The sequence below is a fragment of the Symphalangus syndactylus genome, chromosome 2 (genome assembly GCF_028878055.3).
Source record: "Symphalangus syndactylus isolate Jambi chromosome 2, NHGRI_mSymSyn1-v2.1_pri, whole genome shotgun sequence".
Classification (NCBI taxonomy): Eukaryota; Metazoa; Chordata; class Mammalia; order Primates; family Hylobatidae; genus Symphalangus; species Symphalangus syndactylus.
The window spans coordinates 105,554,698-105,571,040 of NC_072424.2; the positions used below are offsets into that span (position 1 = coordinate 105,554,698).

The window sequence follows — 16,343 nt, forward strand, 5'->3', positions numbered from 1 at the left end:
TTGACTGGAAAAGAATGGGACCCTGCAACTTAGAATGAGGACGAGTGGGAAGACCCTGAAGAAGCTGGAGACACTGAGTTTGTAAACTGTCATGAACCTTTTTTGCTTTTTTGCCAGAAGAAACAGCTTCCCCGTCCCCAGTAGTGACAACATCCCCTCCTCAACCCATGCTGCCATCAGCCTTTCCACCTTTGTCTGAGGAGATAAACCCTGCACTGCCTGAGGCAACAGTGATGGCCTCCCCTGAGGCAGTTGCCAGGCAAGATAATGTTGATTCTCCTCAGGAGCCACCCCCAACACCCCTGTTTGCTTCTAGACCTACAACTAGACTAAAGTCCTGGTGGGCCCCTAGAGGTGAGGTTGGGAGTGTGACCCATGAGGAGATGCACTACACTGGAAAAGAACTGCTTGAGTTCTCAATTTATATAAAGAAAAATCTGGAGAACAGGCATGGTAATGGATATTAAGGGTGTGGGATAATGGTGGAAGGAATATACAGTTGGATCAGCCTGAATTTGTTGATTTGGGCCCACTAAGTAGGAACTTTGCATTTAATGTTGCAGCTTGGGGAGTTAAAAAAGGTTCTAAGAGTTTATTTGCTTGGTTAGGTGAAATATAGATTAAAAGATGGCCCACTGTGAGCAAGTTGGAAATGCCTGATCTCCCTTGGTTTAATGTAAAGGAAAGGATCCAAAGGCTTAGGGAGATTGGGATGGTGGAGTGGATTAGTCACTTTAGACCTACTCATCCCAGCTGGGAGGGTCCAGGAGATATACTCTTGACCAATGCCTTGCAAAATAGATTTATGAGGGCAGCACCTGCATCTTGAAGAGCCCTGTAATTGCTCTTTTCTGTATGTCAGATCTAACGAGGGAACCACCATCACTCAACTACAAAATTTAAATGTAGTGGGAATAATCGGATCCTGAGGTGGCAGGGGCCAAGTGGCAGCACTCAACATCAAAGCAAAGGTGGGCGTAGCTACCATAATGGACAGCAGAGGCAAAGTGGCAATCAGAATAATCTGACATGTGTAGAGCTCTGGCATTGGCTAATTAATCACAGTGTTCCTAGAAGTGAAATTGATAGGAAGCCTACTGTATTCCTACTTAAATTATACAAACAGAAAACTTCTAGGTCCAATGGGCAAAAGACTAATTTGAATTATAAAAAATAGAGAATCATGGCCCCTCAATCAATTTCCAGACTTGAGCCAGTTTACAGACCCAGAACCCCTTGAATGAAGGGGAGACCAGCACTCCTTGAGGAAGGACCCCACTACATTACCGACAATTCATGCAGTGAATCTTTCTCCCATCCTTCCCCAAGGAGACCTCTAGCCTTTTACCAGGGTAACTGTGCATTGTGGAAAGGGAAATGTTCTGTCCCTCTAGAGAACCCTGAATAATATGCTATTCTTCTATCTATGTTCTGTGTTTTTTATTTTAATGAATTTTCTGAATGTGTTTTAATCAATTTCACCACCATCCATTCTGATGCTTATGTTAGAAATCTGGATACTTTCCTTATCTTGTACCTTTCTTATTTTCTACAATTTATCAACCATACAAGCTACACCTACCGTATGATAAAATTCTCTTGAATATGTGTCTTCCATTCACAGAGGCAGGCATCCTCTTATATTATTGTTTTAGCTTCCTAACTGGTCTCCCTGCCTCTGTTTGAATTGATTATCTAGGCTATAATTAGAATATTTTAATAGCTGTATTCAGGTATGATTGATGATTTTAAGTGTACAATGCTATGATTTTAATACATTTATAGATCTGTGCAACCATTATCATAATCCAGTTTTAGAACCTTTTCATCACCCAAAAATGTTCCTCTTGTTGTTTGTCATTCAGTAGGCAGTGTTATGCCTACTTGTCTCTCTAGGAAAACACTGATCTGCTTTCTCTTTTTTCTGAATCTTTCTTTGCTTATTATTAAAGTGTTCATTATTCTGTGCTCCTGAACACATTAACCCTTTATTAATCTTTTCCTGTTATACATCCCTATCTACTTTAATGAAGAGAAGACTGCATATTCTCTCTGGATCTTATATTATCACCTACTCAATATGATATTCAAATTAATAGTCCTAAGTTCTACTCCTATTCTTAGTTCTACTTCCTGAAACTTATTTCAGCTAAATCCTGAATTGTTACTAAAGAGTTTTTGCTGATGCCAAAGTTCATCAGCTAAAATTGTAATGTCTCATAGAGAGTTCAAGATATTCTCAACTTTCTTCTCATCACTGGATCAGGAAAGAAAAGTCCTAAGCATGATAAGCCTACATTCATAAGAATAGCATGTCAGCAGGAAGGCTGTTTCCTTACCTGATCACTTTCCCTGACCTTCGATCTCTTCCAGAGGTATAGTTGAAAACTGTAACTGCTACAGAACAGACATAGTGATACAGCTAGCATCTCCCAAGAGCTGAACTCTCCTTAAAAAATGACATTTACACATATTTAAGCAGATTTTAACAGAAAAATATGACACCATTTCTGGTTGCTTTCCTTAATGAATCCATATACATGAATAATTCTACTGACAGACATTTTATATGCATAAAATAAGAAATTTGTGAGTGTGGATAGGAATTTTAAAAGTAGGCATAGATAGAAAGGAGACCAAAGACTGAGCTCAAGGGCACTTGAACATTAAGAGTTAAGGGAGATCGGAGAAGAGCCACCAAAAAAGATGAGAGAAAAATACAACCACTATAGTATAAAGAAATCAGGAAGGCATAATATTCCAGAATTCTAAGAAAGGGTTTTAAAAAGTTGGTAGTGTTTAACTGTGCCACATACTACCTAGTATTCAAATAATATGAGGACTGAGGATTGACCATAAAATCTGGCAACCTGAGTATCATTGATAACCATGACACACCTTATATACCGCTTAGCCTAAATTACCTTATCTGCAAAATAGAGATGATCACAGCATCCATCTCATGGAGCAATGTGGAAGATTAAATAAGAGATTAATACATGTAAGCACCTGGTATAGTGCCAGCTCAGTAATGAGCAGCTGGTGTTTTTATTACAGAAGATTGAGATCAGTCTGGATCACAGACCTTTGGATATTTTATTATTGAACACAGGATGTCTGACAACCTTGTGAGAATTTGGTTGGAGCAGAGTCTAGTATGAATGGAAAATACAGAAATGATTTTACCTCAGGAGAAAAGCTGAAATCAGAACCAATGAAGAGAACAATATCTCGGATAGGGTGGTTCTCAGCCTTGGATAACAATTGAGAAAACAAGTCTTACATGACTTTGTGTTTTATCCTATTTCACAACTGGTAATTGCATACTTTTAAGACCTTAATTACAATTTTTAAAAGCATTTGATAACAACAACAAACTTTTATTAAGGACAAATGGTATGTAAAGTTAGTGATCTGAATGAGCATAATGTCACAAGTCAGAATAATATTGGTATCTTTTCAGTTACACTAAAAAAACAAATATTTATTCCTTTTATATAGTGTGTGACTTCACAATTTTATAATCAGCCTTTTTTGATTTTGTGTGCACCTTCATAAATAATAGTGGATTTATTATACATTTCTTGTGGTCTTTAATGTACAATTTGGTTCTTGTTTGGCTAATTTTGTAGTCAATAGCCTTCTGATTTTATAGAATTCCCTCTTATTTTGCTCTCATGAGATCTAGAATTGTCTGTGTAATTGGCTCATGGTAAATATCTCAAAGGAGACCAATGGTAAATATCTCAAATGAGAGCATTAGAGATATTTCAGCCTCTTACAAAGAGGCTAAAAGCAACTTGTCCTATTAGAAGTGTATCTTAATTAAGTATTGCTTAGAAAATTTCTAAGACATCATGATTATACTGAAGTTAGATTCTGGACAAAGTATATGAAAAAGTTTACGGCTATAAAAGGTTTGCTGAGAGTTTTTCCTTAAATAACGCATACATGAATCTTTTCTTTGTCTATGAATTTTTAGAGTATTTATGGGCCCTCTCGTCTCTTAAATTTAAAGTTCATTTTCACTTTCTACTCTCTTCTATTTCTAAGACAAATCTGTTTCTTCTTAGGTTTTTTACTTTTCAAAATTTGGGAAAAATACTGATTTTTGGAAGCCTATTTTTATGCATTCTTTCATAGCCATCTTGTGCTCATTTTCTGTCCTAATATTTATCCAGGAAAATTTGGTTTGGGAAGCAAAGCATTAATATATTTATTGATGTAGTTCTGATATCAATGAAAATATCACCGAAGATTAAAAGTAATGGTTAACTTGCAAGAAACTGGGGAATTGTAGCAAAACTTATTTGCTCAAATATATAGCTTATGTCTTATCAATTTATTTTTAGGCAAGGTTTTTATTCTAAAATAAATTCACAACTGACAAATATAGTAATGGAAAATTCAGATAAATCTGTTTCAAAACTGCATAGCCAACTGGAACTTATCTCCTCTACTTTTCTTCAACTGCTCTTTTGATTTTTTTTTTTAAAGAAAAACTGAAGGTAATAAGCTCAAAGAAAGGAACATAAATATCTAGTGAGCCCACACTCAACTTAGTGATTACAGGCACTAAAACTTCTATAGAGATTATAGGAAGTTGGCAATTCAAATGCTCTCACTTAATACATACTGTGCAATGAACTGATCATTTTTCCATTATTGCTATCATTTCAAACAGGAATTTCCATGTAGTGGACATTTAAGTAAATGAAAACTATTTAATTTTCTTAAAGGCCAGAAATCTAATGCAAAATAATTTAGTCCAAATTTTGCTCAAGCCTTTTGCTAATCTATTGAGAAAATAAATAAATTTTATAAATTCACATTTTTTTTCTGCTAAAAAAGTAATAGTAACACCGAAAATATGACATCACATATTTGGTGGTATTTTTGTTCTTGACACTATAGATAAGGAGTGGGGGTCAGTATTAGCTAATGTTTTTCATCATCGCCCCCCAGGTGAGAACATTCTCAGGTGTTAAAAAGTTCAGAGAGGGCCAAAATTTTAGTTTATTCAAATATTTCCAATTGAAAGTGTACTTCAATCATGCCATAATGAAAACCATGTTCTTTAGCCATAAATTATCCAGAGAAAATCAATATTTTATTATTAGTATGAAGATTTGTTCATTGTTTCTTGAAATTTCCCTAAAATCAGGTGATATTGAGAATATTTTAGCTTAACCAATTCTTTTTCATTTAAAACTCAATTATACCAATTCAGCTATCCAGATAGAAGTATCAACACAGTACATGTCATGCCTAGAGCAAAACTAAAATTCAGATCACTCCTCTCCCATTCCAGAAGCACAAAAAGAGCTTGTAAATATTCCGTACATGCCATTGGGCACAGATTTGTACCTTCAAGGTTTCAGCTATAACTCAAGTTTGGCTAACTTTCAACCCAGCACTTCCTTTATTCATCCTTTGCCCTCTTCTCCCGTCTTTTTCACTTGCTTAGTTGTCTGTTTATAGCCCATGCCATTTACTAGACGACAGACCTCAGGCAACTCAAAAACCATGATTTATTAATCTGTACATGTCTTACTCTAAGGAAAGCTCAAATAGCTACCAAAAAAATGCTAACATTGGCTGCGTGCAGTGGCTCATGCCTGTAATCCCAGCACTTTGGGAGGCCCAGGTGAGTGGATCACAAGGTCAGGAGTTCAAGACTGGCCTGGCCAAGATGGTGAAACCCCATCTCTACTAAAAATACAAAAATTACCCGGACTTGGTGGCGGGTGCCTGTAATCCCAGCTACTTGGGAGGCTGAGACAGAGAATTGCTTGAACCTGGGAGGCAGAGGTGGCAGTGAGCCAAGATGGTGCCATTGCACTCCAGCCTGGGCAACAGAGTGAGACTTCATTAAAAAAAAAAAAAAAAAAAAAAAAAAAAAAAAAAAAGCTAAAATTGTATCTCACAGTCAAAACAGCTACAATTGTATCTCACAGTCAAATTTTGTCAATTTTTTAAAGGAAGTTCAAAAGTTTCCTTTATTTTTCTTATTTTCAGATTCGAAAACCCAATATTTAAATATGTCCATATTCCATCTTCATTGTGTTGGGTCTTTGAAAAACTCTCTAACAGTAATCTTCCCTATTCAGAGGGAAATCAGTACTACAGCTTCCATGTTACACGAAAAGGACCTACCGTGAGTAGAAAGGTGTGAGTGTTCAGAAGCTCAGAGTCAGCTACACATTCAAACACTCTTAATGTATTTATATTACATCAGGTTAACAAAAACAAAAAGTCACATTGTTTGTGACCAAACCCTATCGATAACAAACAAGTGGGTATAATACTACTCTCTAATGATCTAGATTTAGCCCAGTAACGTGGGTTTCTCTAACACATTTCAGCCACTGTAACTGTCACACCAGATCAGAAGTGACAATTTAGCGCCAGCAGCAGCTGCTGAAGTGTTCTCTCTGCACTCCCCAGGAACCATTGCTTTCCTTCTGCCCTTTTCAGCCCTCACTCTAATTCTGGTGCAGGATTTTTTTCTGCTCATTTCACAGTACCTTGCCATTACTGCTTCCCTTGCTCTTTGCCTTAATGTCTCCTATGGGTGTTCTGGTCCGACAGAAATCTAGAAATTCAGGCAGCAAAGTGGACACTTGGGCATGAAATGGTCAAACAGAGTTAGTGAAATACAAGATTTCTGGTCCCAGCTGCAGTCTCTGAAGACATGGAATATCTCATCTTTCAACCAAAGGTTTGTTTTTCTGTCTGGTTATAGGCCCTTTCATCAGAATACAGAAGTTGCATTTCTCCTGTGTGGCACTCAGGAGTCATAGCCATATATATTCACGACAGGCAAAAACCCCAGTGAGTATACGTTCTTCTGAACTATCTGAAACCACTTCTAACATAGAAACCAACCTTCAAGGAAGGAGAATCTACCTGACAACATTTCTATTTAGAACACAATTTCAGGCCCAGCTTCATTTATTTAGTCAATTTATAATATTGTTTCCATCAGATTAAAAATTCAGATACACAGATCCTAAAGACATTATTTCTGCATTATGTCATAAACCTAAAGGAAATTTTGAGGATTCCCCTGGCCTATTCTCACTCCTTTGTTTAGATTCCATACATTATTCTTATAAACAGTTAACTAACACATTTAAAGAACAACTATAATATTATTTCACATAAAATCTCATAGGTCTTGAAGTAGGCTATAATCCTGTTGGTAACCATTGGTGTAGTTTCTACACCAATCTATTTTTTTTTTCTTTTAACGTATTGCTAAAGCTGGAGAACAGTTGCCAATCTTACCTTGGAAAACAATTCTTTCTATTTCTCCTAGTTCCTGTAACCTGTCCTCATATATTCTTAATTTCCAAACATTTTAGATGAGCTTGTAGTGTTCATAACCAACAGCAGATACCTGCTATAGGTTAATTTGGCTAATGCAGAGTGAATTTTAGATTCTTACTCTTAGATTGCCCATACATCTGTCTGTTACTTAATGCAAGAAATGGTTTAGTAAAGTTAACAGTCCATTGGGAAGGCAAAAGTAAATTCATATAATTAAGCATCTAGTACTCTTCTTTGTGCATGTAAAACTGCATTTTAATGAGCTAAATGAGTTTGAATATTTAAACTCTGAATAACCCTTACTATTTGTTATCCAAATTTAAAGCAATATTCCATATATAAGCCATAATCTTAGAGGCTGTTTTTTAATGGCTGATTCCTACCTACGAAGTATAAAAAATGTTCTTCAAAAGCACACATGATAGAAGAGACTTCATGTAAATATCAAAAGAAACATAAAAGGAATATATGAAAGGATGACTTTGTGAGAATAAGAAATAGTTGCAAAATTTTTGGAGTAGATTATGAAGAAACTGAAAGAGCTTCTGTTTACATTCTATAAACAATGTGTTAAGCAGATTCCTGCCTTCATGGTAAAAAATAATTGCTGAAAATAAGAAGGTTAGTAGGTCTAAATACAGGTGAATTATAGCATCCACTGACATTTTAGAGTGTTTTCAGAGAAAATATAATGCTTTATCTATCACACTAGAATTAAAGGAACTATTCATAAACAAAGAATTGTAGACTCTTCTCAACTGTCTGATAAATTCTCAACCAAAGCAGGGATTCCCTGACAATATCACTGACATGATTTCCTATCTTCTACCATAAACATTTTGGGGAGAAGAAACCTGTTCCAACATATTACACCAAATTTGTCCTCCCTTTAACTTTCACCCAGTGTTGAAGATGTTGTAATGGAATATGAGTCTGCACTCTGCCACAAAGCAAGTATTTAAATGTATAAAATAACTAATATCATCTAGTATCAAGTCTTCCAATTTTAGATTATCACTCAATGTTTTCAACTATTCCTCAAATGAAAATGGCTCCAGAACCTCTTAACATCTTTAACAGCTCTTTACATACTCCAGTTAATAGTCTCTAGAGTGGGACTCAGGATTGAACACCAAGACTCCATGTGGGGTCTGACCAGTAAAAAAACAGTTAGGAATTATTAAGTATCTGGAATCCCACATGTACGGGTTTAGTCAAAGATTGCATTCACTTCAGTTTAGTAATCTAGGCGTAATGTTGTTCTGTGAGTTTCTCTCCTAATAAAACACTTAGATCATTTTCATCTAATGCCTGGCAAAGAACAATTTTTAAAAATTTTAACCTTTTTTTTCCCTATGAGTGCTTTCTTTCTGATGGTCCTGGACATCTACTATTTGTATCTCCATATCTTCACATCCTGCAATTCTGTATTGCTAGATACTAGAGGCAACCACACCTCATTCTCCTCCCAACTGCTATGGTTTAAATGTTTTATTCCCTCCAAAATTTATATGCTGGAAACTTAATCACCAACAACAACATTGTTGGAAGGTGGGTCCTAATGAGATGTGTTTTTATTATGTGGGCAGAGCCCTCATTAATGGATTAATGTTGCTAAGAAAAGGGTTTGGGGAAAGAGTTCCTCCACTTCTGCTGTGTGACAACACAACATTCCTTCTCTCCAGTAAATGGAACAATAAGAGGCCATCTTGGAACCAGAGATGGAGCCTGCTGGCATTTTGATCTTGGACTTTCCAGCTTCCAGAACTCTAAAACAATAAATTTCTGTTATTTATGAATTACTGAGTCTGTGGTATTATGTTATAATAGCACAAACAGGTACCCTCCAATCGTGCATCTAGTTGGAGTAAGCAAAAAATTGGTTGAGTCAGGAGATGGGCATTAATCCATTCAAGGCCCTTTCATTTTTAAATTTTGAGCCAAAGAGATTATCTTCTTCTCTAGGGATGAAAAAATGAGATGTAAGATGCAGGAACTCTTAGCAGTAGGTTGGAAAAAAAAAAAAAAAAACTGAGAAAGTTTGCCTGGGAAAAGAAAGCCAATATGTAACGAAAAGTAAAAACAACTTAGGCTGTTTTCAAGATCCTGGTTCCAATTATTCCTGAAGCTTAGCTGTACCCTTAAGTGCTCTATGGGTACGTGTGCTAATAAATTCATTTAAAGCAAAAACGAACAAACAACAACAAAAAACCAACAACAACAACAACAACAAAAAAACCACGTTTCCAGCAAAACAGGTAGTGACTTGCATATAGATTTGACTGTCTATGGTTTTTAAGTATTCCTCCTTCTCAACTTGATGTTTTATATTATCTTTCTATTGTTACTATAATAAATTACTATCAACTTAGTGGCTTAAATAATACAAATTTATTATTTTATAGTCCTATAGGTTAGTAGCTGACGTGGGTCCCACTAGCTAAAACCAGTGTTGTCTGCTGCACTCCTTCCTGGAGACTCTGGGAAAGAATCTGATTCCTTGTCTTCTCTGGCTTCTAGAGGCCATTTGTGTTATTTAGCTCAGGATTCCTTTCCTCCATCTTCAAATGCAGCAATGTTGGATCTCTGACCGTTCTTACGTAGTTACAGTCCCTCTAACCCTGGTCTTTTCTGGGAAGGTTCTTGTAAGGACTCTTGTGATTAAATTGGACCCACCTGGATAATCCAAGATACTCTCATCTTGATGTCCTTAATTTTAAGCACAGGTGAAAAGTCTCTTTTGCCATGCAAAGTAACATATTCATAGGTTCTGGGAATTTAGGCATATAAATATTTGAGTGAGGGGGAAATTATTCTGCCTACCACTAAAAAACAAAGAAGGCATTTCACTTCTCATTTCGTTTCTCACTATTTAGTTCAGTAATAAAAATATGTTAAATGGGAGAAGCCAAAGATACCCTTCGAAATAATAGCAACACGTTAATCAACATTATTTGGAAATCATCGTATTATATCAAATGACTCTTTCCAAACTGTTTGTCTGGGAAGAAAATTTCTGCTGGTTTTATCTTTTTCTAAAGATGCTTTTGGATATCCTTAATGGATTTCCCTAGCTACAATCAGAATGCAATATCTGAGATGTAGAAATAAAAGTATTTCCATATCCATATACTTGGAGCCTAAGGCTGTTATTATGTCTAAGCATAGAGAGTAAACACAGCATCTCTTTGTTTTACTAATTGCTTTGTTTCCCTAAGCTGCAAGTACAACATCTGCCAGACCAGAATGCACTCCTTCCACACACCACAGAACCACGGCTGGATAAAGAACCTACGCATCATGGTGTAAGGGCAAGCGCTTTGCAGGCAGCCAGAGGGCAGTTTTCAAGAGGCAAAGACCTCAGGTGGAAATGAAGCTGAATCACCCTCCAAAATCTTTAGAGTGGTTATGGAGTTGTTGATTCTGTAATGATTTCATACTGTCTGCAATTTTATTGATTTTGTTTTTCAATAGAACTGTTAAAGATTACGATTCTAAGATAAGCAGAATGTGGGCAGATGCTCACATTCTCACACACTGTTCTGCCAAGATATTTTTACATTTTTCTGCACATAAAACAAAATGAAGACATGTGCTATATATGCATACTACCAGTAACCCCCCATCCCAAGAAGAAGAGAGTTTGCTGTATGTTAATTTCCTGGATGAGGTATTAAATTTTACTTAGAAAAAAATTAACAGAACTTCTAAAATAAAAGAGGTTTGCTTCTAAGGCACTTTATAAAATATTCTTAATTACCAAAACCCACTGAAAATGCAATTTGGGTCATCATATCCAAATGTCATCTCTGCTATTTCCAATTCAATATTAAACTTCATGCCACATCAAAATATAAAACGCTGCAACAGCTTACGCACTTTCGATGTTCATTCATCTACTGCACATCAGAAAAGCTCATTGCAAATATGGCATGAAAGAAAGAAAAGTAAGCAAAACACACTCAGAAAAGACTTGAAACAAATTGCCTCAAGGAACACACTCCAGAGGAAAGATTGCAAAACATAGCCTTACCTTGGGAGACTTGGGCAGGTCCACCGTCCTTTCTTCTGCTAAGGTTAGCAGGGTTAACTTTGTTTCTTCTACTGAGGGGTGTTTGGGAGGGCGAGGTGGGGGATGTGAGGCTGAGCTTTCATATCTCCGCATCATGTAATATTGCTCTTCAGTGATCTCTTCTACCAGAGTCCTGACTAGAAATGGTCCTGTATCCCTAGAGAAATTACTAACTAACTGAACAGTCATATTCAAGCGGCCCACAGGAATTTCCCAGCACTCCGTGGGGTTGGCAAAGTCACTTATGAGTAGGTAAGAGTCTGTGATGTCCTCCTCCAACTGCAGTCCTGGTGTGGCAGCCAACACGTCCTCTTCAATGGAAAGATCCCTGACAGACACCTTTACATTGAAGGGCAAGCGGAACTGCTTACAGAGCTCAGAAATCGGGTACTGTTTCTTATCATGAATCACCTCTACAAAACCTCCTTCCATGTACAAAGGGAGCAGCGCTGCCTCATAGGACTTTTTGAGGATTTTTTCACAGGCCAGAACATTCACCACTTTTTTTATTCCCTCACAGAGGACTTCAGTGGTCTCTGACTGATGTACCAGAAACTGGTCCCCAACAGATACGGATGACAGCTTGTCATGAGGGGAATGAAAGGCTTTGGTGGCCACCACGTGAAGAGGCTCCTTTTCACTCTTAGCGATCTCTAGGTCATAGGCTGTTGGGAACTCCCTCGGTCGCCGCTTGAACTTGCCTTTATAGCTAGTGGGGATCAAGAAGTGTCTTTTAGGAAAATTGCTTCTAATTTCTGAAGCTAAGATTCTTGATGCCAGGTACTTTTTGTGGATCACAATGGTTTTCCCAGGCTGTAAAATGCTTTGGGGCAGGTGATTTCCTTGAGGTGCTTCTATGACTTCAGTCACTATGGGGAACTCTTTACTAGTCATTTCAAAAAGATCTTCTGTTGATAACAGCTGAAGAAACCAGTTAGCATCGTAAGAATCAGTGATGTCTTTGACTTCGACATCTAGACTGGGGAGGATGCGGATTATATCTTTACGAACTGAAAAGAAAAAAAAATCACTATGATACTTTGTTCTTCAAAATGTTTGCTGTGAGATACTCTCCTGATGCCATAAATAAATTTCTTTTACAAAATAAAGAACTCAGATGATCATCATATATCATTTCTTATGTGCGATTTTCCTTTTTTCAAATTTTAAGATGAAAGAGATTGAATATAAAACCAATACCCATAAGCCCATACTCAGTTTAAGAAACAGACATCAGCCAGTACCTTGGAGCTCTAGGGAACCTACTCAAAATCATATCCTCACTTCTACTGACGTACAATCACTGTCCTGATTCTCATGTTAAATATTCCTGTGCTTATATTTACACTTTTATCATCCATAACATACATGAATATAGATATGTGTGTGAATATGTATGTAAATGTGTTCATAAATTTTATATGAAGGTTTATAAGTTATTAGGTCATTTTAAGTCATATTCTTGAGGGCCAGACTTTATATATCAAATTATCATAGAAGAAAGTTTTGACCCAAAACATACCTTTATACCAAATCATATCCTATGAGATGAAACAATATTACAAAATCATGAGATACAAGATACTTGAGATTAATATAAGAAAATAAATACCAAGATGCAATATTTTTCCAATGTCAAAGTTCTTTCTTTCTCCACTGGTATTATATTATACCTGCCTACCAAAGGAGTGGTGCAGAGTGGGTCACAATCAGGGGAGCCATCAAAGAGCCCTAGGTATGCTGGTGAGTGCTCACCAATGTATTCATTGCCTCATGCGTCACTGGGGTTAATGGATAGCTGTATTTTTTCCAACCATCCACTGTCTCACGAGTCTTCCTTTGAGACTACAGAGATGCTTAAAATATTGTCCTGCATTTATTTAACTGTTCCTCATATACTACCCAACATAGTATCATTATAAATGGTCCTGAATTAATAAACTTATGTATTAGCCAGGCACTGTGTCTCATGCCTATAATCCCAGCATTTTAGGAGGCTAAGCTGGGAGGACTGCTTCAGCCCAGGAGTTCGAGACTAGCGTCGGCAATATAGTGAGACCTTGTCTCTGTAGAAAAATTAGAAAAAATTAGCTGAACCTGGTGGCATGTCCCAGCTACTCAGGAGACTGAGGTGGGAAGATCGCTTGAGCCTGAGAAGCAAAGGTTGCAGTGAGCCATGATCATACCCACTACATTTCAGCTTGGGTGACAGAGACCCTGTCTCAAAACATAAAAATAAAAAAAAGATACTAAAGTTATGTGTTAATATTAACGGGGTATTATAATAGTCCATATTTTCTTGATAATTTACTAACATAAATTTTATAGCATTTTCATGATATGGCATTGATTTTCAATATCTGCAGCCACCCTTCCATCATTTTTTTCTTCCTTCCATGCTTTTAATAACGAACAATTTGGAAGATTTAGAAGACAGAATATCCTCTTATAAAACATTACACATATATTACTTTTAATATTATTAACTGTTTATGCAGCATCAAAAAACCTGTGTGATTTATGTAATATTACTTATATGTCCTGTGTAATTATAGAGTTTCTGAAGATGCAGCAATGAAAAAGTATTATTTTCTTGTAAAAAAAAAAATCAGTGGTTGCCTATAGGTTAAAGGTCTGCAAAATTGTAAAGATTTTTAATTTTTAGAAAAAAAAGGAGGGTTGAAAGAGCACTTCTTACATTAATAAATTATTTTATAAAGTTTAGCATACACTAACTTTTGACATTATACCTACTGGCTTCCCTGCACCTCAAGGTAAGTTTAGAAACTAAAATTCTGGTTGTTTGAATCAAAATGAGCTAGGTTTAAGAATTCTAGAGCTAGCTCTAGATAGGCTCATGCTATTCCTCAAGTCTAGGGAAGAGCTAGAGATTAGTAGAATAGATGCCATCAAGGACTTCCTGAGAACTCAGAATTGATCCACCAGAACATCAGTTTCAATGCAAGCTAGATCCCAATCTTTCTTTGTACATGGTGGGTGCTGTGGGCTAGGAATAGCTTTAATGCATTGGAGGACTTTATCGCTGCTGGAGAAATCCTACAGGCCGTGTTATTCAAACTCTTAAATTTTTTGTATTCAATTACTGACCTATCTTCAATACTTCTATGCCTAAATCCACTGAAATGATGCTAGCCTATCTTATTTTAGTTAAGATCTCAGCAGCATTTGACAAAGTAGATTAGATTCCCTCCTCTTTGGTACATTTTTCTCACTTATTTTCCTCTTACGTCACTTGTGATTCTTCTCAGTTTTGCTGGTTTCTTCTCCCTATTCACCACCCACCCCTCACACACACCTTTTAGGGTGTCTTGGTTCTCTTTTTCCCTCTATCTACACCCACGCCTACACTGATCTTAAGTGGTCTCATGTCTTTAAATATCATCTTTATGCTGATGACTACCCAAAGTATAGCTCCAGCCAAAACATTTTCCTGAAGGCAGTATGTCTACTTCAGATCTCCACTTGGACATCTAATAGATGTCTCAAAATTAACATGCTTAAACTGAAATCTAATCTTCCCCCAAAACCTAAGCTATATGCTCTCTTCCCAAACTCAGCTATTGGAAACTCTCTTCTTTCAGTTCAGTCCAGTCCATAAATCTCAGAGACATCCTTAGCTTTTCTCTTTCTTAACACCTGAAATATCTTACATCAGGACTATCCTGATCTAAGCCACATTGTCTCTTGCCTGGCTTGTCGCAGTGGCTTTCTTACCGGTATCCTTGCAGTCAAGTCTCAATAGGGAAAGCAAATATTATTTTTAAAATTCTAAATAAATCATGTCTGTCTTCCGTTTATAAGGCTATAGTGTCAGTCCTTTCACTTAGTATAAAAGCCAAAGTCCTTACCTGGCCCCTGGAACCACCTGGGTCTCATCTGCTAGTCCTTTGTCTCACTCTAACTCCCCACTGTCTCCCGGACCTCCTCATTGTCAGTCAGATCTTTGCACAGCCTGTTTCCTCTGCCTGTTACATGCTTCAGCCAGATATATTCACAGCCAGCTCCTCTTCTTCTTCAAGTCTGCTTAAATATCATCTTGGCAGTGAGACCTACTCTAAATGCTCTATTTAAAATTGCAAGCTTCTCTTCTATTTGTCCTTTTCTGTTTCTCTATTTCATGTCACCCTTCACTTTCTATCATTCCACATAACTTGCTAATTTATATTATGATCATTTTCTATTTTTGTTTCCCTAAACTGAAACATATGCCTTCCCAGAGGCGGAAGGCTTTCATGGTTTTCTTCATCAATGTCTAGAATGTCTAGAATGGCACCTGGCACATAGTAGATACTCAATAAATGAATTAATGCATAAAAAATAATTGCCAGAACAAAGTCCATGAGTGAGCACTAAAGGAAGCAATTCAGTAAATATATTCTACATAAAATTTCACTGGAAAAAAAAGTTTTCTATGTTAAAATTCCTGCTACTATTCATAGTAGCTATTGTATATTTTAAGACACGTCTCTTAAGGTTGCAGTTTAACTTAATCAATGGCCTGTTCAATGCAATAAATACTTGTATTTAATGTCTTCAACATAATAGAGAGATCAAGGTATAAATATATGAGCAAAGTAAAATATTTTCATCGAAGTTTTTTAATAAAAAAGATTAGGCAAAATCGTGATATAGATGCCTAAAGAGAAGATTCAATACAAGGAAATGGCACATGCAGTGAAAATCAACAAATCCTAGATTCACCAGAGAATTGAGGTCACAGGGCAAACCACCACCCCAAAAACTAGACAGGTGGGCAAATACAAACAGTCATAGCTCACTGGGGGCAAAACCACTGCTGGAGCCAGCACCTGGAAGAATACAAGGGTAACTGGGGACTAAAGGTAGAATCGTTTAAGAGATAAAACTCCCATGGTTGGGGAGCGTGTTTAGGAGGACCTCCCACACTTTTCTGAGTCTT

General features: G+C 36.7%; 1 protein-coding gene across 21 annotated transcripts in view; it reads right to left on the reverse strand.

The window, feature by feature from the left end:
• Positions 1-16,343, reverse strand: part of THEMIS (thymocyte selection associated) — a 211,154-nt gene that overhangs the window by 98,396 nt on the left and 96,415 nt on the right. For 20 of the 21 annotated variants that reach the window (XM_063621313.1, XM_055263667.2, XM_055263675.2 and 17 more), the window contains one exon: positions 11,366-12,414. In XM_063621313.1, coding sequence (XP_063477383.1) covers positions 11,366-12,414 — 1,049 coding nt within the window. Of the gene's footprint in view, positions 1-5,731; positions 5,849-11,365; positions 12,415-16,343 lie in introns of all 21 variants that reach the window. The other variant, XM_055263657.2, reaches the window with a different exon arrangement.